General features: G+C 39.6%; 5 protein-coding genes across 7 annotated transcripts; all 5 read right to left on the bottom strand.

The window, feature by feature from the left end:
* Nucleotides 1-2,149: 2,149 nt before the first annotated feature.
* On the bottom strand, nucleotides 2,150-5,605 carry LOC137962873 (GDP-L-galactose phosphorylase 2-like). Its single transcript, XM_068809990.1, has 7 exons — nucleotides 4,931-5,605; nucleotides 3,956-4,062; nucleotides 3,805-3,864; nucleotides 3,478-3,720; nucleotides 3,212-3,397; nucleotides 2,869-3,129; nucleotides 2,150-2,680 (listed from the first exon to the last, which is right to left on the bottom strand). Exons 1-7 carry the CDS (start codon nucleotides 5,034-5,036, stop codon nucleotides 2,339-2,341), a joined length of 1,305 nt encoding a protein of 434 aa, XP_068666091.1. The 5' UTR covers nucleotides 5,037-5,605; the 3' UTR covers nucleotides 2,150-2,338.
* A 2,136-nt stretch (nucleotides 5,606-7,741) lies between these two features.
* LOC137963046 (uncharacterized) lies at nucleotides 7,742-11,103 on the bottom strand. The gene is made up of 3 exons (XM_068810226.1): nucleotides 10,731-11,103; nucleotides 8,358-9,662; nucleotides 7,742-8,157 (listed from the first exon to the last, which is right to left on the bottom strand). The coding sequence occupies exons 1-3, from the start codon at nucleotides 10,911-10,913 to the stop codon at nucleotides 7,930-7,932; spliced, it is 1,716 nt and encodes a 571-aa protein (XP_068666327.1). The 5' UTR covers nucleotides 10,914-11,103; the 3' UTR covers nucleotides 7,742-7,929.
* A 380-nt stretch (nucleotides 11,104-11,483) lies between these two features.
* On the bottom strand, nucleotides 11,484-15,658 carry LOC137963004 (uncharacterized). The gene is made up of 3 exons (XM_068810175.1): nucleotides 15,017-15,658; nucleotides 13,518-13,541; nucleotides 11,484-12,042 (listed from the first exon to the last, which is right to left on the bottom strand). Exons 1-3 carry the CDS (start codon nucleotides 15,216-15,218, stop codon nucleotides 11,705-11,707), a joined length of 564 nt encoding a protein of 187 aa, XP_068666276.1. The 5' UTR covers nucleotides 15,219-15,658; the 3' UTR covers nucleotides 11,484-11,704.
* Nucleotides 15,659-15,912: 254 nt separating this feature from the next.
* LOC137962205 (calcium permeable stress-gated cation channel 1-like) lies at nucleotides 15,913-23,161 on the bottom strand. Of its 3 annotated transcripts, none has more exons than XM_068808944.1 (12): nucleotides 22,842-23,161; nucleotides 21,667-22,032; nucleotides 19,993-20,139; nucleotides 19,443-19,578; nucleotides 18,986-19,087; nucleotides 18,492-18,611; nucleotides 18,211-18,291; nucleotides 17,755-18,095; nucleotides 17,392-17,637; nucleotides 16,944-17,268; nucleotides 16,567-16,800; nucleotides 15,913-16,451 (listed from the first exon to the last, which is right to left on the bottom strand). In XM_068808944.1, the coding sequence occupies exons 2-12, from the start codon at nucleotides 21,978-21,980 to the stop codon at nucleotides 16,200-16,202; spliced, it is 2,298 nt and encodes a 765-aa protein (XP_068665045.1). In that variant the 5' UTR covers nucleotides 21,981-22,032; nucleotides 22,842-23,161; the 3' UTR covers nucleotides 15,913-16,199. The 3 variants fall into 3 exon arrangements, with proteins under 3 accessions (XP_068665045.1, XP_068665044.1, XP_068665046.1); XM_068808943.1 differs by having other exon boundaries at nucleotides 22,870-23,161; XM_068808945.1 differs by having other exon boundaries at nucleotides 21,667-22,007; nucleotides 22,870-23,161.
* Nucleotides 23,162-23,602: 441 nt separating this feature from the next.
* Nucleotides 23,603-25,419, bottom strand: LOC137963876 (fatty acid hydroperoxide lyase, chloroplastic). Its single transcript, XM_068811092.1, has one exon. The coding sequence runs from the start codon at nucleotides 25,350-25,352 to the stop codon at nucleotides 23,907-23,909; it is 1,446 nt and encodes a 481-aa protein (XP_068667193.1). The 5' UTR covers nucleotides 25,353-25,419; the 3' UTR covers nucleotides 23,603-23,906.
* Nucleotides 25,420-25,537: the final 118 nt, after the last annotated feature.

The raw sequence follows: 25,537 nt of genomic DNA, 5'->3' as shown, positions 1-25,537 counted from the left end.
ATTCCTTACAGCGTCACTAGAGAAAAGACTTTTGAAGGCCACAGACACGGGAGAAAAAAAGGAAAGCAGAGCGGCGCTGCCGAGAAGCCCTTATTTTCAGGGTCGCGGCCTCGGGAGAAGGACCCTCCACCAATGGAATCTCTCCCCCTACCCATTACACAATACACCTCACACCTTGTCGCCCTCTTCTCAACCCTTTCCTCCTTTTCCTTTCTTTAACGCCAAGTCATGTAGATGGTAACCCGGCCGAAGATGACAGGGTTATCATCCTTTAATTTATCCCGGTGAATGACTCGATCATTCAGGCAGCTTTTCGCTAAAGTGGAGATGAGGCTATAGTTTATTTAAAGAGGCACTACAGACCAGTCCTCATCCTGGAAATCAGGGTTTCTCACAATTCCTTGTGTTGGCCATTAGGATACTTTAGCTTATTGTTGAGGGGAGATCTTTGGACTCTGGAGAAGAAAAAAACATGATTCCTGTCCCAAAGAAGACCGTAGACAACAACGGATCAATAATGAAGGCTACCAAATTTCACTGGTATCATCGGATTGTGATCTTCATTTAGTCTTTTAATGAAAAAAGAAGTCGAGAATTACGATTTGATCTCGCCCTCGTCCCAAAATGGTCCAGAATTACAGATAAATTCGACAGCATCCAAGTACAGTGGTGGGCATTATTGAAAAAATCTGAGATGGACAAAGCTACTGGTTAATAATTGGTCCCAATTGCTAGCTCAAGTGAGAGAGAAGGAAAAGAATAAAAAAATTACAATGGATGATTGCACTCATGCTGAAGCACACGTGTTTGAGTTAAAATGGTTGAGGCATGCTCTTTTTAATTATTATTTGCCTCCAAGTTTCATGAAATTGCTTCAGCAGCGATGACTTGTGCTAATTAAAATTTAATCCATCTTCGTCTCTCTATCGTCTTTCCTTCATTTCATGTGACCTTTCTCGCTAATGTCAGTATTTAGTGGTACATCCGTGAGTTTGTATTGTCTTAAATTGGCATACATTATTTTACATAATTACACCCTTATGTCATCCTTATGAGAATAATACTTAATTACCCTTTGTCCTACCTCCTTGACGTGGGTAACGATATTACCTTGATGCCACTTGAGATGTCTTCTAATGCTTCCCCTAAAGCTGGTGGGAAGAAAACATTGTAGATACCCAGTTTGTTGCATATAATGGTTAAAATCTTGAATGTGACTGGTTTTGTAAGAATGTCTACCATCTACCATTGTGATGAAACATGACTGAGAGATAAGATACCAACATGAAATTTTTTCTATATAAAATGGCAGTCTACCTCAATGTGTTTTGTCCTCTCATGAAAGATAGAATTTGAAGTGATATGAATGGTTGCATGGTTGTCAAATTATAATTCCATAGGAGCTTCTTTATAGAATCCTGATTCAGTAAAAAGATATCTGATCTATAAGAGCTCACTGACTGTATGGGCCATAACTCTGTATTATACTTCTTCACTAGACCTTACAACCACATTCTGTTTTTTTTTTCTCTATGTAACCAATTTACCTTCAACTAGTGTACAAGACCTTGAAATGGACATCATATCATCAAGTAATCCTGACCAATCTGCATCTGAGAAATCTTCTATATTGTAGTGGCCATGATTCTTATAGAGGTGTTTTTTTTCCTGGAGCTCTTTCTAAATTTCTTAGTATCCTCTCCAAGGCTCGTCAATGGGCAAATTATAATTTGTGCATATACTGACTCATCACACTCATTGCATATGATATATTTGGTTTGGTTACCGTGAGGTAGATAAGTTTTCCCGCAAACTTCTGATATTTACCTATATCAACATATTTTTCTAAAGCTTGCATATAGCTTTACATTAGCATCCATAGGAGCATTGTGTCTTAGTTAATTTGTTAAAATATTGTGAATTTCAAACTTTCATGTGTCATTTTTTGGACGAGGCTGAAAAGGTGGGGCCTAGTTTCACTAATTACAATCAAGTCATTAATAGTGATTAAAATTATACTTTGATCAATGACTATCTGTATGTTTCGCACCAAATGACTTTTCGTATTGGATCAGCCTTGTATTACATATTATCGATATATGGAATAAGTTTTTCAATCTATGAGTGCATTTGAAGGACACAGATAAACGATCATACAAAGATTCATCATAAATCCAATAGACATGAAAACAAAAGTTCCACACATGACAGCAAATTACAAACTCAAGCAAACATCAAATACCGTCTATTGCTTTAACTAAACATAGAAATGGCACGGCCGTCTTATTTACTAGTCCACGTTCCAACTCTGGGTAGGAGCAACTGCTTGGCACTGTCACTAGTTCATAGCCACACAGCATTCATCCTTTTCACGTACCATTGCACGGCTGCAAGAACGTTTGTTCGTGACTTCTTCTTCTGTTTCTCCATCGGCAGAAATATCTCCTTCTCCCACCTGCGCAGCAACAGCTTCCAATATGTAAGCCTCAATCTCTTGAAATCTCTCCTTGGAGAGAGAAACTACTGCAAGGAGGTTCCAGGCTTTTTCTTCCGATGCTTCCTCGTAGTCTTCTTTCCTTTTTAATACCATATGACCACTGATCTCCCACACCGCTGGATTCACCTGTGTGTCCAGGAGCTCTTGACTCACCTCACCGAGAGCCTGTTTCTCTGCATAGCACTGTTCATTTGACAACAGATCATGAGTCAGAAGGCAAATTAAAAGCTGGGAGATGACATCAGAACTGCGAAAGATCACAACCCACAATCGAGAGAAACAATTTAAACAGCAAATTGATGATTCCTGTTTGAGATAATGAGTTCTTAATCAATTATAAGAGAAATACATCTACTGCTATGCTGTTTTACCTGAGGAAAGAGGAAAATGCGTTTCCCCAAGTCAGAGATGAGAACATTGTAAGGGATGTTGTTATCTTGAAGACAAACGCAGGCGCTAGAAACAACATCTGCCAACTCCTCAAGAGAATCTCCACTCTCAAAAACTAGACCCCTCACAGGATATTTCAACAGCTGACTTATCTGGACCTCAGTCCCTGATTTTCCCTTCACAGTAGTAATACTTCGGGTTGGAGCCTTCTCAACAGGAAAAGGCACCGCCAAGTAATAAGCCTGTCATCAATAGTTACAATCAATAGCTGTATTTGCTAGTGATGCCGCAAACAGAAAAACTATAGGATACAAAGTTAGTGACCTGGAAATGAAGGTGATTGATGGTGGCAAATGCACCCAAACTGTTGTAACCCAACCTAAAATATGGATTGCCTGCTTCAGCTGCCATATATAGAGCAAGCAGGAAGCTCTCATTATCAATCCTCTGAGGCAGGCATTCGAGAACCTGAGGTATTAAGAGGACATGCCCATACTCAATGGGGCTTACCTGTGAGTAGTATAACACCAGTTAGATCATCAAACTTACAACAATGAGGTTGGTACTCCAGAGAAGGAGCTTTGACTTACATTTATAGCAACAACACTAGGAGAGTCTGTGGAATTGATTCTGGTACTGGTGAAGAATTGGGACTCTGAGACCTTGCTTTCTTCAAATCTAAAGAGGACCTCCTCCTGGCCAACCTTAGTGAAATTGAACTTATTCTCATCAAAGGGTTGGAGAACACGATCCACTCGGAACTCAGTGGGCCGTTTCTTTAGGTGTCGACCTTCATTCAGCTGCGCTATGAAGCCATATTCCCCAGGAATTACCTGCATAAAGATCAAGAGTAAGCTGTCAAATCAAGAAATATCTGGAAAGGCGTTAGCTGAATGCTGAGGGGCAGTGGATCAGACCTTGGTTTCACAAGCAGTAACATCATAGCGGAATAGCCCTCGGCTCACCCGATCTTCCCACTGCAATTTTGCAGATGAAAAGACTGACTATCCAGCCTCACAAAAAAGTAGTTAAATGACATGACTAGGAAATTTTGGTTTAGAATTCAACCTCTCCAAGCAGCAAGGTATCAAGGAAGAAAGCTTGAGGATCTTTACTATCACTTTCAAAGTCCTTCAAGTTCTTCTTCTTGAAAGTGTATAAAGGGAGCTTCGCCCCTGACATCATTAGCAAGCACACCTTCAGTAATTGTAAATTCATATTTCTATGACCACCATTAGCAACGTGCAGCAAATTTATAATAGAGACAGAATTTGTCCCTTTTTTCCAATGAGTATAAATGAAATGAAAAATTTACCAGAAATATCAACAGAACAATTCATTTAATGGAGGTTTATGTCTCAGTAGCATGGCCATAGCAGGATTATTGAGATTCTCAATTAATGCCACAGCTTTAATAACAATCCCTTCCTTTTCCCGAAGGGAGGATGCAACAAGATTTTGACTAGAAAATATTACAAGTGATGTCATTATGTTCAACTTTTATCAAATCCGAGCAGAGCTCTTCATCACCAGAAACCATAGCAACCCCTTTCCTTTCTATCCTGGCAAAGTGTTTGTGCCAACCAAATCACAAAGATGTACAGTGGCCACAGCGCTACTTGACAACCATCTGTGGAGATTATCCAAAATGTGCCGACATAGTTCAGAGTTAACAACTAATTGTTTCATGTCCAAGAATTTAAGAGAAGAGAAGTAGAGTTTTGACCAAGAATCACGATCAAACATCAGCCTGTTCTAACACATCTGACTGCTAGTCAAATACAAACTATATTTTATTTTTATACTTGTTTCCATTTGTCATCCTGGAGTTATTTCTAACTGTTAGGCTTCATGGATCCAGAAGCAAGCACATAGAGCAATGAACAAGACTTGTCCTAATAAACTACAGTAACGGGTCATCCTTCCCCTGTTATGCGAGGTCTTCTCTAGTTCTCACAGTTACGGAACTAGATTACACCCATACCACACGAAGAAAACAGAAAACAAATGCGTGAAAGTTGAGAACGATAGAGAGGGAAATACCTTGAAGAAGGCAACACTTTCCAAGGCAATTACGACCACATCCACCCTTCTCTTCGTCGTCATGGTAGTTGGAAACCATAGTCGGAACCCTTTTGATGCTCAACATGGCTGTAAAATAGTGTTTCTGATGGCGAAAATCTACAATTCTCTGGATCTTTTAATTAACTAACTAAGCTATACACTAGGAAGTCTCCACCAGCTCTTGAAAGTTACTGTTCGGTAACAAGAGCAGGCAGATAAGAGGGAAAGCCAACGAAAGAACCACCTCCGGCAAGGAACAAGAGATCAGAGGGGCTACCGCCCTCGGAAGGCAAGGCTCCACGCCCGCCGTGCGGCGAAGGGCTGCTCTCGGCTACACAACCCTTGCGTCGTACTGCCCGGACATGAACCAGAGATCGGAGCGCTCGATGTATAGCCGTGATGTCTACAACTCTGCGGTCCTGGGTTTTACCCCTTTCACGACTCTACGAAACACTGAAAAACAACCCGTCTGTTGTTCTCCTTTCTCTTTATACTCTCGTTCCACCACGGATTCTCAAACGGATGAGGTCGATTTCAAAAAATCTAGGTGCAGCGGCAGATGGGTGCGAAGAAAACAAGAAAGTTAAGAAGAACGACGAAGAAGAAGGGATATGCAAGCTAGCAACCTCTCCTCTTTCTTTCTCTCCCGCACGATGATAAGTTGCCCGTGATTTAAGTAGGGAGAAAAACTGGATACTAGCGGTTGGTGTGTGCTGTGGAAGTCCAAATTTCTCAGGAACTCCAATAATTGAGGAAAAATTACACCAGTAAAAATGGGTTCAATTTCCATTGGACCCCTTGTCGTACGGAAGATGACGAATTGAATGGTTACAAAGGATCGAGTTAAGCAAGCCGACAAAAGGATCTTTCCCCGAATCTTCTTACCAGCCTTTCACGATTCAATCCCCCCACCAAAGAGCAAACTACTATTGCTACTAAACTATTCTGACATGAGCGAGCCAAACTGTAGCAGACATTGACGAATCCCGAACCGCTCCCGATTAACGACGGAGGGCCTTTGCCCTTTATTCCGCTACTATCGACCACAAATGGTAATACATAAAGAAAGATCGCGGACGATAGAACTCAAATCAAAGGGCATGTCATCTTTCTGCAGTGTGGACAGCTATATAAGTCCTGAGTGTCATGGCTCCTCCGTTGTCATGTTTGCCTTTGGTGGACATTGGTGGGGGAATCTGCTCCGAAACTGCTGGAGGGTTTTCTTTACTACTAATGAGCGTACAGTACAATAAATACAAACAAAAAGCCAAATGGATTAGTCTATCGATTCTCTCCTTACGAAAAAGTTTATCGATTATCTCGTTTTTGTGGGAAAAACAAAAAGGGGGTAGGTGAAGTCAATGAAAATGGAGGGACTACCGGCCGGCAACCACTCATCCCAAGGGTTGAGGGTTATCTGGCCTCACACGATACCCATCAGAATGATATCGAATATCCTAAAGGTACCAGTCCCCCCCTTTTTCAACTTCTGACGATTGAATTTCTCTCAATCTCTTGAAAACTTTAACGAAGCTATCATCTATGAGATCGTGAACTTTTGATCGACAAGTGCCTGAAACTCTCGTCCCCAAGGCGCTTACCTTAGAGATTCTTTAATTGCCCTTTTAGCCCAGATTTACAAGCAACTTCGTTTCGTATTGGCAAGCAATTGATAACTGTTTTCTTCTTCTTTTTTTTTTCAAAAATTTGAAAGAGAGCCCTCGATCTGCTTATTGCTCACGTTCGGCATCTAGATCTCGCAAGCCAAATTTTAATTAGTTTAAGGAATAGAACTTTTATAAGGCCATAATCTTATCCGCATCTTATGTCTGCTGTAAAACACCGGAACGTGTTCATATGACCAATAAACAAAATTGACTCTGTAAAGTGTTGATTAAAAATTCCCAGCCGCCTTCATTAGTTTAGTTTTTCTTTATTCGGAAAAGCAAACATCGATGACGAAACCTTAACAAAACCACGAGAAACGCAGAGGGAGTAGGTGAGGAAGACCTTTCACAAGAAAGTAGGAGACAAGTAAAATATGCACTCCCCGTGTCGTCGTTCTCTAGAAGCCACGATCGTGGAAAGGAAAAACTGATATGGTTCACCTGAAGGAAGAAATTGCAACCACATTTCTCTCTTGCGGTCTCGTTCTTTCCAGCTCTGCAGCAAAGACTAGCGAGTGAACGAGGTACAGCATAGATCGAATGAGGGAAAGAAGAGACTCCAGAGAGCGTTAGAGGAAGTGCAGATGGAATTAATTAATAAAATATATTTACGATAAAATAATTAAGAAAAGAGGGCATTCATGCTATGAGTGATTATAAATATTTTTATTTAATTGACATAAATCTAATATTGACTAACAATTCCCAATCAACCTTGGAAAACGCCTTGTACACGTTGTACACCATGCCAATGTTAGAGTGGTTCCATCCATTGTTGTACTTTTCGCATCTAATATACCGATTTTTGGGTTGTATTTATTAAGTGTTTGACATGGTATCAGAGCTGGACATCACGTTCTGCGTTCGAATCCTGACGGAAGTAGTAAGGAATGGAAACGGTGAGTGTTAGAACTAGGTAGTTCCATCCACCCCTGTTGATTTAGTTTGGCTAAGCGTTTAAAATTATATCAGAGATTAGTACCACGTTCCGTATTCGAATCCCAGAGAAAGCAATAATGTACCCAGGAACGGTGGGTGTCAAAATAATTCCGTCCACTCTAGTTAAGTGTTGTACTTTCCGCACCCCGAGTCTTTTGGTTGTATTTGCTAAGAGTTTGACAGCCAAAACTACCACTCAACATGATCCATAAGCAACATTTATTACAATGTTTTTCTTCTTTGAAATCAATTAGGCAAGGAGCCTCACATGGTTCCCCGGCACAAATACCAGGAAATCCTCGCAAATCCAACTATTATACCCAGTAAAGTCACAAATTTACATAATAGAGAAATGGATGTGTATGTAAAGCTTTAATTTTTTGGATGGACAGCTACTCTATGAATTTCCATCTCCTTCAACATGACTGAACGCCCACATGAGTCACAAGGGGCTGTTCTAGAACCACATAAACTCTCGTGCTCTGAAAGTCCCTTTAGTCGATCTCGGACATCTGATGCACAATTACCAGCTGGTACCATGTCTCCACAGAATCCGCAGGTAATTAAGCGTAAAGCACAGATTGAAGATTTGTGTTGTACCTGCCGCAACACAAGTGTCAGTTAGAAACAAAGGTAACAGATCTAGGGGAATTCAACTATTGGATTACGGCGGATAAAAGGTGAAAGAACAGAACTAATAAAATACCAGATCCTATGTGTAGCTGATTGGGTAGGGACAAATTTTTGCACGTAGCAAGTACTGAAATCAAAGTAAAATCACTGAGAAATTAAATACATACCATTTCTTCCTTCTCTAGTATCACTCCACATGCACAATGTAGTGGTTCATGAAATACTTTCATGTGCTTCTCCATTGCTGCCTGTTGGAAGGCCTGTCCACATTTTGTACAATGCACATGGTTGTGCACTTCCTCCTTTCTGAGTACAACACCACAACCGTCATGCTGACAGACGACATTGTGCCTGATGCAGTGAGCTTCATGCAGAGCTATTGTCCTACTTGGTATATAATGTTTGCAGTTCCAACACTCAACATAATTAGCATCTATGGCAGATGAAGAAGAAGCCACAGCTTGCTCCCCTACTCTATGACTAGTACTTTCTTCAAGAGCCACCAAGATTTTGTATTTTGTCACCCCCTTGAATCCAAAGATGCCAATGCTGTAAATGCCTGATACTTGGCTTGGGTCCCCGAAATTAAGTATCAGAACCTTTGAACCCACATCGTGGGAGAACCATTCATGCTGGTGCTGGGTTGGAAATAGGATGGGATGCCTTGACACATAAATATCTGTATCCCCATCATTTGAATTCACATCTAGCTTAACCTCAACATTTATGTCTCCGGATGCTATTTTACAACCAACATTAGATTCTATTGCAAACTTGTAATACTTATACTTCCCTTCCTCAATACTTCCCGATTCTGCTTTGCCAAGAATTAGAGGTATAAGCATAGGTTGATTGGCACTCTTTGAAGCAGAATCAGGCGCAACTATGTCGACTTCAATATCCGTTTCCAGTACAGAAACACTAGAAGCTGGCTTTAGCTCAAGAACCCTTAAGTTATAGCTTCGATCTCCATGGTTTACTGTGATGATGTCTCCTTGAGAAAGAGTAGCATGCTGACGAAGGCTTGTTTCAAGTATTGCCTTGTGATTTGGTAGATCTGAGAAAGCAATTTCATCTGGTTGTAGCTTTGCATATGTTCCTTTGGGCAATCGAACATAACGGACATCAATTAAAGGGGCTTTCTGAGTGATACCAGCAAGCAAGTTGTTCCAGACATGTGGTGGAAGCTGAACAGAGCCTTCAGCCGCAGTGAACTCCAGAACACCGGAATGCATTGACTTATGGGCTTGTTGGTGCTCAGATATTTCCATGTTTGAAATGTCCTGGTGGATTTGAGATAGTTTAAAGTACATGGGACCCTTATCTAAAGCTCCTTGATCAGATAGTTCAGTGAAGCAAGAAGGAGGCAGTTTTATTTTATCCCCACTACCCTGGTAAGGTACTGCTTCAAGAATTCGGTAGAATATCACACCTTGTCCAACATGTAAACTTTCTTGCATCTGTTGATCAGCCTGGAGAGGTAATGAGTGTATTCACAGTCAGTCCTTGTAGCATGGAATTAAAATCACATGCGCCATGTATATGAAAGAAGACTTTTTTTTTTTTTGAATGTAGAATCTCATACTATGGTGAGACTTGAATGCAAGACCTCAGACTAGAAACATGTTTGCCATTGAGGCCACCAATCCACAAACTAAAACATTGGGCCAAAGTGAATGAAAGAACATATATTAACGTAATGAAACAACCATTCAGTTATTTTACATTCACAGCAATCATTTCAGAAAAAATCCGTACATCACTACTTAAAAATGCCTTAAATTAACTGTTTATTATTTGTTGTGCAAGGCATTATCCATGTTTCACATCTCATGCATAAATGTATCCTGTAATTTACTGTAGCCAAGTAAAACAGGATAAAACAAAAGTGAGAAGAGATCCAAAAAACAGGATGCACTATCTTGGATGTAAAGACTCGAATAGCAAGGTTAGTTGGAGAACAATACTTGGTCCATGGATGGAAACCAGGCAGTCTGACTAAGATTATACATCAACAACTTTGATTTGAAACGTTGCCAGCTAAAGCATTTGGCACACAGTGCCTTCACAAGTAATCAAACATCACTGACAGTCTTTCTACTTGATATCTGATCCTTAGCTTTTCTTAGTTTGCCTTCTCTTCTAAATTTTTAAGGATCAGAATTTTTTAACCTGTTGACTTGGCAATAAGGCTATCAGATTGTTTGTTGGATTAGAAACGGTTGCAGACCATTGTTACGGTAAGGTAGATAAGTCGGTTATGTTTGATGCAATAAGTCACTTGATCTTCGTTTCATTCTGAAGGATCAATGATATTATTTCGAAGTGTTGAAAATTTGATAGAATAAATGACCTTGTAACTATTAGCAGAACAAATAATATTATGAGCTTGAAACGTGATTGCCACGCTTCATCTAGATCTTTAATTTGACTTTTTTACCAAACCGAATACATGCTATCATAATTGTGGAACCCTAAAACGCCAGAAGGCAATTGAAGATATAAGAGCGTGAAAAAGAGAAAAAAAAAACATTAGATACCTTGAGCAGGGCGTCGGCAGCATCAAGCCTTCTAATTCTCTGGGAAGCTTCAATGGCCTCTCTCTGCCGCAAGGTTTCCACACGGGCCTTTCTCTCTCTTTCAAGCTTGAGCCTTGCCTTCTCTTTTCTCTCCTTATGCTCCCATTCGAGCTTCTCTCTCGCAGCCCTTAGTTCGAAATCCATACGTTCGAAGAATTGAATTGAGCCAAATCAAATTATGAAACAACGAAAAAACCTGGAGGAGGAGAAACAAATAGTAGGTCGAAGCTTGAGGTAGAACCTTCGCTAACAATCGATAAAAGGAGGGGATTTCTTTGCGTCGGAGGTGAGGACGACAAAAAAATCGCTTGTCGCAATTGGATGGAGAAGGACAATCCGGTTATGGATTGGGGAAGAGTCCAAGATACAACTAGAGACGCAATATATATGTACTCTTTTGAAATTTTAAACTCTGAAAGTTGAGCAAGAGGCGGTTACTGGGTTTAGTGTTTCAGTAAGGCTTTTTTGTTTTTACGCTGAACGTGCGGAGCAGCTAAAACGGACGGACCGGAAGGCCCAAGACTAGTGGGCCTAAACAGAAATCTCGAAGAGCCCACTTTAACAGTATTATCCCATCCCAATGTTCGCTCAGGAATAGCAACGTTATGGACTCAACTGAAAACCTGTTTTGGCCCGACCCTTTTTACATGAGAAACCGGGCTACTTGGAATGCAGGGAGAAACTTGAAGATTATATCTCAAGTATTTTGGCAACAAACATATAAAACTTGGAATCACATGGGAAAATAGAAAGATTATATTCAACATTGCTAATTTGTATGCGTCCAACACTCAAAATTCCGCAAGTTGTACAGACGACTGCAATCTCAACACCCTCTTCGAGGGTGATCTTAGGTCACCTGGCTTCAATCAACTAGAGAAAATGCGTGGAATAGATGACCAAGTAAGGCCCTTTCAATTACAAACTGCATAACACTATGCGGCCTGTAGATCTCGTCTAAAGATGGAGACTTTCCCTTCTTTCCATCCTCGTTGCCAGGCCCTCATCTCCCACATTTCAGACAGTCTCTTTTGAGCCTGTAACGCAGCCTCTGCTCTTTCGCGAGCCTCTTCACAAGTCTCCATACCTGAATCACATTTATCAGCCTCTTTCTGGTATTGAGATGCCAATTTCTTGGCCTCAAGTAACTGCATATCAGCTTTCCGCTGTTTCTCCAAGGTATCTGCTTCTCTCAACTTTAGTTCCTCAGCAAGCAGATCAGTGAAATTACTGTCTACTTCTTCATTCCCTTCGCTCTCATGTTTCCCACAATCTGCACAAAATGTGGATAACAGAGAAGGCTGTTGTAACTGACAATGATACATATTTGTACATTACCAAGACTGATAAAAGACTCATTAAAATCAACAGTGTGACTTAGAAATCAATGGGGGATTTTGGAAATAACTAACTATAATATACATGGTTTATTATAGTTTTCAAATTCATCACATCTGGTTGTTCATCACTGTCATATTCTGCGGGTTTGAGGATCAAGAGATTGTAATCTAAGTTGATTATGCAAACATTGTCAAAGAACACAACTCAGATGCCTATGCTTAAAGAACAATCCTACCAAGAAAACAAGTTGCAGATATACATGCCGAGAAGAAAACAATTATCTTAAATATATGCAAAAGCAGATAAGATAAGAAGAAAGACAGTAGCTGATGTAGATAAACTAACTCAAAAGGATCTTTAGAACCAAGTGCTTCACAAGACACGAAGCTGCCAATTAGTAAAGAATTTGAATCCAGTGACTTCTTGAGAAGACAACTCAGGGCATTTTCATTATGATGCAACTTGGAGAGAGAGAGAGACAGAGAGATTTTTAGTCCATGGTGAGGAAAAGAAAATCATTACCAAATGTATGAAATCAGGTTCTAGTAGGTGTGAAGGCACCTGATATCTTTTTATATCTTATTTCCATATCATTCTTTAGTTTTTATGTACTTCAACATTTAAAAATGATACATGAAAATCAAGCAGGGATACAGGACTAGATGGAAACAAAAGACTAAAAATTAGAGGGAGATCAGAAAAGGAGATGACTTCAGAATGTAGACTATTAAGAACAAGGTATATCAAATCAATTTTTCCAATAAATCAATATGAACTGAATCCCAGAAAAGAAGCAACATCATGTTCTCCCTGGAACAACATTTTCCTTTCACAACTAAGCAACACGGACTAACACCATTAATAATAGAGTTTTAATTGGATAAGCAGAAGGTAAGAAAAAAGAAGAAGATCTGCTACCACTAAAGGAACAGCACATAAAGGTAGTCAAACTTTTTCAAAAAAAAAAAAAAACATAAAGGTAGTCAAACTTCCAAAATCTTAATATTAACATTTAACTAACCCGTAATTACCCAATAAGGGACCGATGGCGGACCAATGTCTAATTATCAATTTTGAAAAGTGTAAAGATGGTAAGAACTAGAAGCAGAAAAAAGTGCAATTACGAAGACATGGCAATCATGAGATATTATCTTCACAATTTATGCAACTGCAATCTTCTACTCAGATTCGGGTTAATGATGAACAAAGCAACCAGTTTATTTATCTGAGGCACAAATCACCTCTGATACAAATTCAGTGCAATCTGAAAATCTTTGCTGAGAAAAGAGAAAAGTTTATTTTGAAAATACTGAACGGCATGCCTTCAAAGAAAAAATTAAAGGTTCATCTTCTTACTGAATGTTGCTCACCATCTCTATGCATACAACATGTGAAAGGAAAACTAACCTGTAAATGAAGAATTGGTCAATCCTGCAAAAGAGAGAATTGAATCAGAATTACCAAATCATACAAAGGTGATTTTCAGCAGAAAATGGAGTAAGACAACAAGTATTAAGAGTTTGGCCTACTCTCTCCAGTAAAAGGTGTGGAAACCAATACATAACCAGTCATTTAAATGATGTGGCACGGCTCAAAGTAAACAATTACCTAGAGGTTTTAGACATCAGAGATAAAGAGTACAGAAATTTTTGATTGCACAAAGGTAGAGATATTCTTCAAGTTAAAGCAGCTTATTATACATAAAATGTGCTTCTGCATAGACACGAGTTAACAACTCAAGAGGAAAATCAATCTTGATACATGACAGAAAATAAGTTATGACATAAAAAAGGAGTGAGGAGCAAGCAAAAACATCACACTCCACTTGTCTCACAAACTAGAAGTCCCAAAGCATTTGAGATATCTTCCAAATGTTGGATAAAGAAATTTAACATGTTTTATGTATGATGTATTAGATCAATATTTTTATCCATTAGTCACTAAGTTCCTTTTCCCCCTATCAGTTTTCTTGCTGCATTTGAATATGGATACATTGCTTGTATACAAAAGAGTTATATTAGGGCATGTTTTTCTGCCAAAAAGGTACATGCTCACTCTACAAAATGGTATGTCTCTCTGCATTTTGTCATGCTTTCCTACAAATGCTGCAGAAAACACTAGCTCTCACTTCTACAATACCTGGAACCTAATAATCTTTCGAAATATCTCTTCTATCAGCAAAGAAAAAATAATGTTTGGGCCAAAAAAGAAAAATAAGATACAGGATCACACCATCTTTTAATAAAACTGAGACAAGCATGTTATGGAGAAACAAATTTTCTTTTCATCATCCAAAAGTTAAACGCCTAATTGAGGCATTATGTCTTCAAGGAGGAAAAATACAAATAACCTGTATTACGAAAAGCATGCAAAGGATGTGGGGTTGACTATTAATGGCAATTAAGAGGAAAGGTTCAACCGAGAAGCAGATTCTAAAGATGTTCAGAGCAGGAAAAAACAGTAATTGAACTCAAAGTCGTTCCAGCCAGTCCTCTGATTGATCTTTAAGTTGAACAAACAGCCAATGGCAACTAGAACCTAATTCCAAAGATAAAACTCCAATACGAAAAAGAAAGGACTCAATATCCTGTCTATGATAAACCCTTAACATATGCACTTCTTCCAGCAAATATGCCTGTGATTTTTTTCTCATTTCCAGCTCAGCTAAAACATTCTTCCAAGACACTAATACTAAACGTTAGAGAAAATTGAACTGACAACTGTAAAAACTAAAGATAAATTTATTAAGATGCACAACTGAGGTCAATTCAATACGACACAATTGCAAATTGCGTAGCGATTATCCTGGATCTAAAGAACTTCATGACGAAAAGAGTATCAGATCTCAGCATAAAGAAAACAGACATACAAAATACCATCAATAGATACCAGAGTAAATAAATTACCCTCGGGCAAGGTGAGGAGCGGCTGAGCGGCGCAGTCGCAGACGCAGGGAGGGCAGACGGAGGTTCGGGTGACGCCGGCGACTCCTTCTGTAATATGCCAGTAAAGCGGAGGCCCTACGATGTAGATTGCCAAGCACAAGGCCAAGACGAGCAGGAGACCCTTCAACATCCGCGGTTTACTAACCGGCTGAGAACCAGCCATTATCTATGCTCCTCCTCCTCCCAAAACTGAAACCTTGAATTAGCAGAAAAGCACTTGACCTAGATCTCGATCTAGCTTAAGGTACTCCTTTTTACACTCACTGGTGAATTAAATGGAGCTGTGAAAGGAAGTGCAGTGGAAGAGGAAGAGAAAGTAATAAATGGCGGATATGATGACCAAAAGAATTCTCTGAATATCGAAGGTCTGTACTTTGTAACCTCAATTAGCCCGCTGTCGTGATCTATCGTGATCTATCGTGATCTATCGTCGTCTATTAATTACATCACCAACGCAGGCAAACATCTCCATATCCTGAATTTTGTGTGACTGATACTGCTAGCGTAATTTTCTTCGGGGCGCGATCGATCCAACTTATTTCTCCTACATTTGATGTCACAAAAGGTCGCTTTTTACTATTCTCAACTCTTTGGGCGCGCACGATGGGTGTCTGTTTTATGACTTAATGTAAGACGCGTTCATAAATTATGTTCGAGCTTAAACCCAGCTCGAACTCGGCTAAAAATTTTGAACTCAAACTCGATTCCAATTTCGGGCTCGACGTTGAGTTCTGACATGAGTTAGAAATATTCGTATCAAACCAAACTCAAACATATAGGTCCGGGTTTGGCTCACCCCTACTTATCACTCATACAACATAGAGCATAATGAAAGAAGACGAACCATTTATGCCCCAACCAGAGATTCTGGTCCCCATCCAGCATCCAGATGTGGTGGAGAATATTTTCATTAGCTAGTCAGCAATATTTTCACTGGTATTTTTTTGAAGCATTTGAATCATTATGATTCATGTAAAAAGCTATCACAGATACAAAGAGATGAAACACCCAAATCTCCCAACTGTACACAACTAACCACCTGTAATCCGTTTGAACTTTTCATGTAATCGTCCTAGCAAGTGTACAAAAGATACAGTTTCACCAAGGATACTATCATCCCGTCCGAAATATGCTAGGGACGGTCTTAAATTACTTCTGGCAAGGAAGATGGTGAGGCAGAACCACTGTACTTGCTTGGCAGTGGTGTGTTTCTCCGTGACTGTCTTTTTGTTGGAACCAGCAAATTCTCCTGCTCCAAATCTTCATCGGCAGCATTGTAATCGCTATAATCGTCTCCAAACTTGAAGACTGGGTGCAAATAGGCGTTCAGAAGATAAGCTTTCAGATTCAAGTTTGGTTCTTTCGCACGTTCCAGTGTATCTTTCATCATTGCTTCCTGGAATTTACATCGGTGAAGAAAGGAAAAAATAAAACATTATGATATGAATTTAACAGAAAAAAACGTAGACCAAAGGGAAACAAGGAAAAGGAAATGATTTTTTTAAACAAACCTGTAATGGATATCTAACAAAAGCAGGCTCATATCGGTTTTTGCAGAAGAAGTGGAACCAAATGGTTAACACAGGAAGAACAATGAGCAGAGCTGTAGATTGGGCAGATTTTTTGGTACCCAACAACCCTAGCAGAATGATCTGGAAGATGACCAGGGCTGTAATAATTCGTGCATGCACATGGGGCCAGAACGCAGCTCCACTCTCATATTGTTGATTATAAACATTTATAATCTAGAGATATGAACATCATAAAAGCTTTCAGAAAATGATAAGATGACATAGATGATCATAAAAGAGAAAAAGTTTCATAAGACCTACTAGGAATTGGTGATCTAAGTACAAGAAACAGAAAAATGCAAATGTATTCTGTTTACCTGGTGCCGGTATACAACGAATGCAAGGCCAAAGAACACAACTATGAAAGGTAACAGAATGGGTGTCACCACCATATACACAAGGCCAAGTAAGAAATATAGTTGTATTTGTGGCTCATTTGAGGCAAAATCAACACTTCCTGGATCCATTGCCTCATCCCGATCCTTTTCAGTTTTAACCAAAAAAATGTTCTTCAAGTGATAGAAGATTAATGGCTTCAATCTCAGAATTTCCCCAGCAATACCAGCCCAACCATCCACCATGATAAAGGTTATGAAGAAAGTTGCCTTCATAGGAATGGCCGAACCTATAATCCTTGGAATGCTGCACACAGCCAACAGATAAATAATCATGAATATAAAGGATTTGGTATGGACAACAAATAGCTTTAGACAATACCACATTCACTGAAACAGAAGGTGAATTATTGTAGAAGAATGGACATACGCCTTAGCTGACTGCTTCATAAATGAGTTGAGTTGCTCAAATGCAGCTCCGGTTATTACACTTCCAAGGAATACATTGACGAGTAAGAAAATATAATATTTGCCAGCTGATCTTCTTTCCAAAACTGATATAGCAGTAAACCCTTCAATTTTAGACATTAGCATCAATATCATTGGCAAAAAGATGAGAAAGATCTTCAAGACAATTCCTGGAAGGACACCTTGAATCAATGACTTGAGGAACTTTCTGCACCAAGTAAATAGGGCCAAAACTGAGAATACGTATCATAAATTATCAAGCCGAGAGGAAAACTTCATAAAACTATTTAAACCCTGGAACCAAGGAAAAATTGTCAATACTCACATCTCAATTACAGGTTTCAGAAAGGGAGCAGCCTTCTCAATGCCTTCTATATTTGCAAAGGCTTGCACAAAAGCTATTGGCATCATAAAGAAAAAGGTAAGGAAGAAGAGGGCTACAGCTATAATAAGCCTCCTAATTGTAAGTGAAACAAATGGAATAGCCAGGTTATCCCAGTAAACATCTCGTGGTTCTGGAGCCCATTCAGTCAACCACAGTGTGGGGTTCCTGGATTGCTGAGTCTGGGCACAAACAGCAGCACCCCAGCGAGTCTTGAAGGAAACAAATGCCGCAGGCATGAGAGCGTTGGGGTCATTCTTAATCCTTTCACGCTCTAAAGCCTCCTAAACATCAAGAAATATATACTGCAATGAAGAATTCATCCAATAAAACAACCACAAAATTGACAGCTAACAGATTCACTAGTCAAGTACTGCAATATGAACTGCTCATACTTACTTCTTTAGTGAGCCTATCAATTTCAGATGTATAATAAGCAATTGCATCCACTTTGTCACCACACAGCCCCAAGAAACCAGTCTGTTCAACAAAAGAATATCACGAGATAAGGTATAAAGAATGAAATCCCTATTCTCATTGTCATTAAATAAAAGGTTTGAAGAAAAATAGAAAAAGTAAATCAGTGAACATGTTGACTTTCATTTTCTATGAATTTCAAAAGAGAGAAACCAACAATCACCCCAATATTCTAATGGAAATAAATGGAAATGTAGTGGCACCTTCCGAGTTGGTCTTTCAGATGAATGTCTGTTATATTTAAGCTGATTGTAAACAAGCCAATTTTGCTTACTTTTCCTCTCCTTCACTAGCTTTGCAAGTTTATTAGCGTTGCGGACAACCTGCAGGTGATTATCCTTCAAATAAGAACCATAACCCGATTTATAGAAAACAAAACAACTAGCAATATAGAAAGTGGCAAGATAATTCGAGCTATATTATCAACAGATGTAATGCCACAGTCCCTTCCTTTTGTAGGATAGCTATTACTAGAACAGATGAACCATCACAAACTCTCTAGAAGAAGAAGAAAAAGTAAGAGTAGATGACGAGCATCAAATTCTATGCTGTTTCATTCTTGAAGTCATATGTGCATATCAAACCTAGAAATAATAGATTATTAGTACTCACAGTCTCAAACTGTTGGTCAGTTAAGACCAGATTGCTTCCCTGAGGGGCTAACAACTATTGCTCCATTTGGAATCTCAAATCTTACCTTATGGGTGAGATAGTGATCAGGATGGTTGACGAGGAAAAAATGCTCAACAAGCTCACTAACAGACTCATCAGGGTCAAGTGGCACATTCCTTAAAAGAACCTGCAAAAGATCAAATGGCATAAAGACAGCAAGTCAACAGAAATAAGTATGAAAAATTAGAAGATGAAAACAAAAGACTTCACCAGACACATTTAAGACAAAATATTACAAGTTCCAATCTAGAGATATGAAGCAACCTGGCCCTGGTCAAATGGATTTACATGAGGAACAGGCTGCAGAGTTGCAGTCCTGTGAGAATGGCTGAGGAAACATGAGAATAAATTCAGTTAAAATCCATTGGACCAGGGTCTGGATGCGCACACCTCTTCAGTCTTTTCTTTTTCCCTGATGCACTCTTCAATCTATCTTCAGCTAGGTTAATGAAAAATAAAAACATAAGCTGATAAAGACATACAGTAAAGCGGTCAGGACGACGAGGTGCTGATGCAAGAAAATGCAGTCTCATAGTTGATATAATCTCATACTCCCTAAGCAGGACATAACACACCCAAAATGTAAAAGCATAAGCCATTACAAGATGAGTCCACAACCTGCATATACCAGATTATTTAAAAATTTATTAGCACCAGACCCTATTTTTATTGCACAATCTCAAAAATGGAATACATGATACACAACCAGACATTAGGGGAAGGGGAATTTATCCTTAAAGACCCATTAAAACACACACGAAATATAAATAAATAAATATATATACATATATATGTATATATATATATATTGTTTTTAGTTGTTGTATAATTTTTTAAGCCTTTGTTGCCCTTTAATGTGATTTTGAAAATGACCAATTATATTAACACTCATAGATGAATATTTACTTCTCAAAAAGTGGTTGTTGTGAGTGTGTGTGTTTGCCCCCCTATCATCAACTCATCTCAGTAATCATTTGGCATCAATGTAACAGCATGTTCAGCTATGTACTTATTATAATAACAGCAACTTACCTTGGAGATTTATCCTGAATATTTGAAATTGAAAGTTTATCAATGTCGCTGAAAATGATATTTGATTTTTCCAGGGTGCTGTTAGTCCAATTGACAGGAACCAGGACGGCAAAGGCAAGGAAGGTGATGGGAACAAAGATTTTGAGTCTGATGAAGAAAAGAAAATTACAAAAGCATTAGAAAACCAAAAAATACTGAAGTATTACGTAGCATCAGTAAATTAACATTGTCAAACTGTAACAAACACTAATGCAAATGAATGTTGAAATTTCAAGAATAAGTTGGCATGCTGAGATAGATACACATATGTTATTGCTATAATAAATAATAGAAGAAGAAAGAATTTAACATAACAAATAGCATCAAGAAGGGATGAAATTTCCTTCGCAACCATAGAAAAAGAGATACTGGTCGAAGGAAACTTAATAACTCAAGAAAAATTGTCTTAAGATTAGAAATCAAGGTGAAACATAGCAAGAACAGAAAAGACGACAATGCACAATACTTCTACCCTCCCAACATTTAGAAACATGTGACCACAGAAGCTGCAAATCTCACAATTAGCAGAAGTTAAAGCACAAATTTACTAATATTAAATATGCAGCATTCACTACAATTAGTATTCCAGCCAACAAATTGATTCCAAAGATAGAACATCCAAAGTGCAATTTTTTTTTAAAATATAATTAAATGAAATACAAAGGCAAAGTGTATGGAGAAATTTATTGAAGCAAGAGATAATCCAAATACATCCCCACTATTTATCTTCATCTATTAAATGTTACAACCAAATATATCTACCCTATGAATAACTTTTCTCGTATCCTAATAAATAAAAATTCAATGCTCTATTTTTCTCAACAAATGTATGAGCTATAGCTTCTATCTTCTATTAGGTTGCCTTAAATCATTCAAGTCACCATAGTTTCACATTGATATTTAACATAAGAGTGTGGAAACAAAGGTTAGAAGGGTAGCCACTACAATGGAATCACCATCATAATTGTAGAAGACTTAGTCTTATCACTAGTTTTTTGAATGTTGGGGAAGTTAAGAGACTATTTCATAGAGTAAAGCTTGCAATAAGAGTGCATGACTTGTCTGATAAACCCTACATCATCCAAAGTTCTGAAAAAAACAGAAACAAGTGGCCACTTTAACTATGATAAATTAGTTATATACCAAGCACATAGAAGTAAAAGATCCAACAACAATGCCTATTTCAAGAAGAGTAGGTAAAATCTTCATGTACAACATAGCAACTAGTTGCTTCCTACTAACATTATATTCATCTCAGAACTTCAGCAAGCAAACTAGTTACTACAAACCAGAGGAACCACATCCTAGAGGATAAGAATTCACATGTCTGATCTATCATAGATTTTTTTCTTATGTAATATGCTTACCGTCTACATTACTTTGTAAGCTTCATTATATATTCTCTTCTTGTCCATTATAAAGTTACAGTTAAGTTTCAGTACTACTCAAAAGCTGCAGAGTTCTTCAGTTTTCTGTTTTTTTTAGGGCACTGAGGGAGAGAATGAGGTGGGGTGATTCTGTGCCTGTTGCAGTGTACAAATAATGTACCCCCCCAAGTTCTGAAAAGATATAGGTAACAAAGCTCTATAGTGGAAAAAAATATAAAGACTTGTAACCTTTAACAAAGACACATACCCAAGCAAGTAGATCCGTAAATAAACGGCAGAGTCGAGTCCTGCATGGTCAATAAGCTCAGGTTCTGGCATTTTTAGTGCTTCAGGTATCCAATTCAGAAACTTCACGTATGATCTGAAGTCCAAATTCACAAACTTGTTCACAGAGGACCCTGAACGTGATGGACTGCATCTGACTCCCTTTATATACCATTTTGGAAAGTAAACCCTATCATTGGAAGGTTGCAGCCGTAGGATTGCAAATGCGAATAAGAATATAAATGCACTTAGAATATTGAATGCTGCCGATACTCCAATATCTCCAAGTGTTGCCATCTAGCCTTTGGTTACAAGTATCCAATCCTATTTTCCTCCAGATAAGTTGAAGCTATTAGAAAAAAGATTATGTTAAACGAAGATAACGGAAAAAAATAAGAAATAAAAATTCTCCAGCCATTATGGCAATCAGAAATTAGCAAATGCTGGTTTTAGTTACCTAATAAATAACTAAAACTAGACAAGACTGGGTACTCAATTAGTATGAAATTCAACCACAAAACAGTCCTCTTGTCATCCAATCTTTCGGAAAATCAATCTTCTCTCAGGATGATAAATTTTAGTTTGTGCATCCAAAATAATGAGATTTGACAGCTACCGAATTTGTCAGATTTTGAGCAAATTTTAAAACGATTAACAGCAAAGTGGAGTAAATGAAGATCCACGATTTTGCACTGAAGATTCCTGTCAAGAATTCTGAGCATTTAAAATCAAATAAAAAGGAGTTCTATGATTTAGTGCATTTGATCAGTTACGAATTTAGAGTCGCGCAGAAGTTAAAAGAGTGCTCGTCACTCGCTCCACTCAATTTGGTCAGAGGTCGTCTCCAAAATCTGAGACCCACCAGCAGCAGTCCCGACACATCTATCATAAGACCGTTGTAGCAATTTTTCAGACTCTACTTCCTATTTACTTGTATAATCATAAAGCGGATTAAATTTATTAGGATTTACCAGAGACTCCCATGACACTTTGCACCATGATCTCAACCAAGAAAAAGAAAAACATCCTTCCCGGTTCACAACCAGAAACTTCCACATACATCAACCTAGCTACTCGGTTAACCAAAAGACTCTGAAAAGTTTTCCAACATATTATAAGAGAGGGAAAAAAAAAAAAAAAAACAGTAACAAAGCTTACTTAAACCGAAGTCCTGAAGAGGCCATACCAGTACTCAGCATATAAAAAACCCTCATCAAACTCGACCAGAAAAGCAGCGTCTCTGAACCTCGACCATGCCGCAAAAAAGAAAGCCAACACAGAGAGAAGACAAATCCAGAAGAGATCAATAATACACACCACACGACTTCCTTTCTCTGGGTCCCAAGCGCAAGAGATTCGTAGTAAGGAAGCCAAGCCTCCGCACTGTACTGAAACCAAAAACTTCTTTAGCACTTGTATGTAACGGCAAAGTGAGAAAACGAACAACAGAGCCAGTGATAGCGAGAAAGCAAAAGCGTGGGAACTGGCAATCTGATAGTCGAAGTGTAAAACTAAAATCTTCCCTTTAAAAGCCGCCAGAAGCTGAGAGTGCCGTTTCAATTACCAGTGCGTTGACATGAAATCGAGACCGCTGTAAGTGGTGAAAACTAACAAGTAAAAAGCCCACGATGTCGGCAAGTGACACGCCGCAAACGGACGAGAACGGGCCCCAGCCTTTTTTCAAATTTTGGAACGTTGTCTCGGTTTCAGACAGGCACGCATTGATCATGGGTCCCACTACTAAGATTTTTCATTTGGATTTCATGTGGATAGGTCTTGGTTGTAAACTGGCGTTGTCGCTTGTCTGTGTTTCAATACGAGTTGATGGGCTTGTTTAGGGCGCAGTGGGCTTGCAAATCGGCAAATATTTGTGGTTCATGAACGCAAATAAAGCAAGTTGGTTTTCTCAGTGGGACGGATATCTTAATGTGGGACCCAATCAAAGATTAGGGTTCACCTTCTATTCCCCCAATAAACAAAATGATACAAATAGAAGTGGATTTGATTTTATTTGAACCACTCTGACTATTTCATACGATCACATGGCAGATTTTGCCCTTGCTGCCGACCAGAATGACCCGCTCTCTTTACTCGCTGACAAAATATCCCCTGCATCTTATCGGCTGCAAGGTCTGACGCACAGACGAGATTGCCTCATCTTGTGTTCCATCTCCTGATCCACACGGTAGAAAGAACGAGCGGCTCACAACCACCATCACGGCATCACTGACCATGATCTTCTGTGGCTTTCACGAGCTTCGTGAACGACACCGACTGATCATCAATGGTGAAGTCGTCGTACCGTTTAAAAATTGCAGCGACGAGCAAGCCCGCCGTGGCCACCACATAATCCTTGGCTGCACACTGTTTATTGGACGACGATGGGGTCCCCGTCTGCGGACCGTTCGACCAGAACAAATAATTGAGTAGCTCTTTCCCCTTCTCGCCGGTGAAACGGTCAGCCGTGAACTCCTCCGGTCGATCAAACACCACCGGGTCCCTCATTGCTAGAGTCTGGTATCCGCACAACAGCTCCCCCTTCTTTACCGCGAATGCCGACTCGTGGGAGCTCAGTATAAAATCCTTCCGTGCTCGGGCGTACTGGAGCTCCACCGGAGGGTTGAGCCTCAGGACTTCGTACACTGTTGACATCACGAGTTCCATCTGTCTTACCGTTTCGAAGCTCAGAACATCCCCTTTGAGTCGTCTCACCTCGTCTCTGAGCTTTTCTCTTAACCCGGTCTTATCCCTTCCGATGGTAGATAGGAGTGTGGGGATGAAGATAGAGAACCCACCGAAGGCGTTGAAACCCAGAACGAACAAGAGGTTATGAATCGCCTCGTCTTTCGTCAAGTTGTACTCTTTCATCGCTCTGGAGACGGTTTCTTTCCCCTCCCCGTCGACAAAGTCGTAGAGCTTCCGGTATCCCCAGTTGGCGATGAACGAGGGGAACGGAAAAGAATGCAACAATAGCTCCTCCAGAGGTTGGGGAATCACCCCAACTTTCTGGGTGGGGATCAGCTGGAGAGCAAGCCAGGTGTCTAATATCGCGAAGCCGTTTTTCTCAATGTCTGGTCGGACCGCCGGGTCTGCTCCGACGATGCTCTTCATCAAGAACCGAAGTATGCACTGCTGCATCGGAACCACAAACCCGGCGCTGCTGTTACCGGATAAGTCCTTGTCGATCGCGTCGAAAAAGATGTCCACGCTCTGGAGGAATTCTGAAACCCAAACTTTGGAGCTCATCTTCAGCGTGTCCATCACAAAGCTCTTGATCGAGGAGTGCTGCTTTTCTTCAGTGTCAAGGTAGGCCAGGACGCGGATATCGCCGGTGTAGGAGACACTGGGCATGTAATCTCCCACCAATACATTCTTCTTCTCGACCACGGACATATCAAACAAATAGGAGAACGACTTACAGTCAAGAATAGCGATCATTTGAGGGTTCACGCGGAGGAAGAAAGGAAAAGTGGGAGGAACATTCGTGCGGAAGACTGTGCTCTTGTGTTTCTCCATTCGATCGAGGAAGAAGGTCTTGGGTCCCTGGAACCAAAAGTAGTCCATCCGGTCCTTCAGAGGACCCAGAAGTGGCAACCCATAGCTGCCAGGGATGGAACGGACGGGAAGAACCGTCGCCGACGACGCCGATATGATGGACGGGGTCAACATTTGTCACTGTCGGCACTCCTTTCTCTTCCTCCTCGCTCACTTTCACTCTCTGGAGTGGATGTCGCTGCAGATCCTCACGGGGACGGTATTTATTGATCTCTGGGAAAATATCTTGCATCTGCTTCACCACTAGAAACGTTCTAAACATTCTAAACGTTCTAAACATTCTAAACGTTCTAAACATT

The sequence above is a fragment of the Aristolochia californica genome, unplaced genomic scaffold (assembly GCF_029961685.1).
Source record: "Aristolochia californica isolate CCGP_79_NKW_82.1479 unplaced genomic scaffold, dmAriCali1.0.hap1 SCAF_4, whole genome shotgun sequence".
NCBI lineage: Eukaryota > Viridiplantae > Streptophyta > Magnoliopsida > Piperales > Aristolochiaceae > Aristolochia > Aristolochia californica.
The sequence above is the reverse complement of the archived record's forward strand: the minus strand, read 5'-3'. Positions and strand labels throughout refer to the sequence as shown.